At 74.8% G+C, this 1,483-nt stretch overlaps 1 protein-coding gene across 1 annotated transcript; it reads left to right on the forward strand.

Moving 5' to 3' along the window:
- Window positions 1-145: 145 nt before the first annotated feature.
- On the forward strand, window positions 146-1,240 carry H696_05503 (hypothetical protein; the record flags this gene model as incomplete). Its single annotated transcript, XM_009499327.1, has 1 exon — window positions 146-1,240. One exon carries the CDS (start codon window positions 146-148, stop codon window positions 1,238-1,240), a length of 1,095 nt encoding a protein of 364 aa, XP_009497602.1.
- Window positions 1,241-1,483: the final 243 nt, after the last annotated feature.

Below are 1,483 nucleotides of genomic sequence, written 5' to 3' on the forward strand. Positions count from 1 at the left end.
CCCCCCCCGCCCCCCTATCCCCCGGCCACTGGCCACTGGCCCTGCCGGGACACGCCCCCAGGTCGCCGCGGCCACCGACGTGGCCTCCCTACTTCACATTGCGCCGCTACACTCGCGGCCCTTCGAGCGCCGGCACCTGCAGCTGATGGAGTTTGTGGACTGCCGGGCCGGAGGCGCCCCGGGCCCGGAGTGTCCGGGGCCGGGCTGCCCCGGCCCGTCCGGGCTCCCCCGGGCGGCCTACCTGCTGGGCCGGCTGCTGTCCTTCGACTTGCTGGTCAACAATTGGGACCGGCTGCCGGTGGGCGGGGCCTGGGCCACGCACACCGGCAACCCGGGCAACATCCTGTGGGCCCCGGCCGGGGCTGCCGCCGGGGCCGCCTGCCCGGCCAGTGTCCTGCCGGTGGCCATCGACTTCGCCATCCAGCCGATCACCTCGCCAGCCGCCCTGGCGGAGTATGTCGACCGGGTCCGGGCCATCATGCGCATGGTCCTGGCGCGATACTGTGCCGAGCTGGCGGAGGATGCCACATCGGCCGCGGCCCTCGGCCGGCTCCGAGCCACGGCCGGGGCCTGGCTCCGGGCGACGTGTCCCGCGGACGAGGCACCCCCGGCCGACCCGACCAACAAGGCCATGGGCGATGTCTTTTGGGCGGCGCGGGCCGAGCTCCGGGAGCACGCGAACATGTGTGCCTCGGCCACCGGGCCCAATCTCGACACCGACATCCTGAACACCCACCTGGCCCGGGGGCTGGCCCAGCATGCCCTCTTTTCGATGGTCCGCCTGGCCCCGGAGATCGGCCTCTGGCAGGAGGCCCGCCGGTCGGAGGCTCCGCCCGAGGGCGGCCAGGACGCCTGGGTGCCCTGGGCCGAGGCCCTGCTGTCGGCCTGCACCCTGCCGGACCCGGGCCCGGGCGACCTCTTGGACGCCTTGCGCCTGCCGCCGGTGAGCCTGGAGGCCATGCTGACGGAGGCCCGGGTGGAGCTTGGCCCGCCGCCGGGCGGGGTTTCGACGCCGGGGAGCCCGGCACGCGGATCCGCGGACGCGGCGCCGTCCGTCCCGCCGGCCCTGCCCCCGAAGGCGGCCCACGAGTCGGGCCTCCTCAGCCGAGGGGCCACCCTGACCGACGGGATTGAGACCATGCGCATGGTGGCCGGCGGGGGGCTGTTCCTGGCCTTGGTGGACACGGCCCGCGCACTGGCCGCCGGCCACGCCTGGCGCCTGGAGTCCCCGCCCCAGTGAGGGCCCATTTGCGGGGGTATGGCCCCCGCCCCTCGGCCTGGCCGCCACCCCGCCAGCATCCTTCTCTCGCCTCCGCTGCTCTCAATGTAGCACAAGCACGCCATGCCGCAAGCGCCGGCCCCCCTCGGGGTCCTTCTTTGGCGGGCGCACGTCTGCGTGCTCTTCCGCCCTTTCTCTCTCTCTCTCTCTCTCTCTCTCTCTCTCTCTCTGGCTCAAAGGGGGGGGGGGGGGGGGGGGGGGGGG

Source organism: Fonticula alba (genome assembly GCF_000388065.1).
Source record: "Fonticula alba strain ATCC 38817 unplaced genomic scaffold supercont2.11, whole genome shotgun sequence".
NCBI lineage: Eukaryota > Rotosphaerida > Fonticulaceae > Fonticula > Fonticula alba.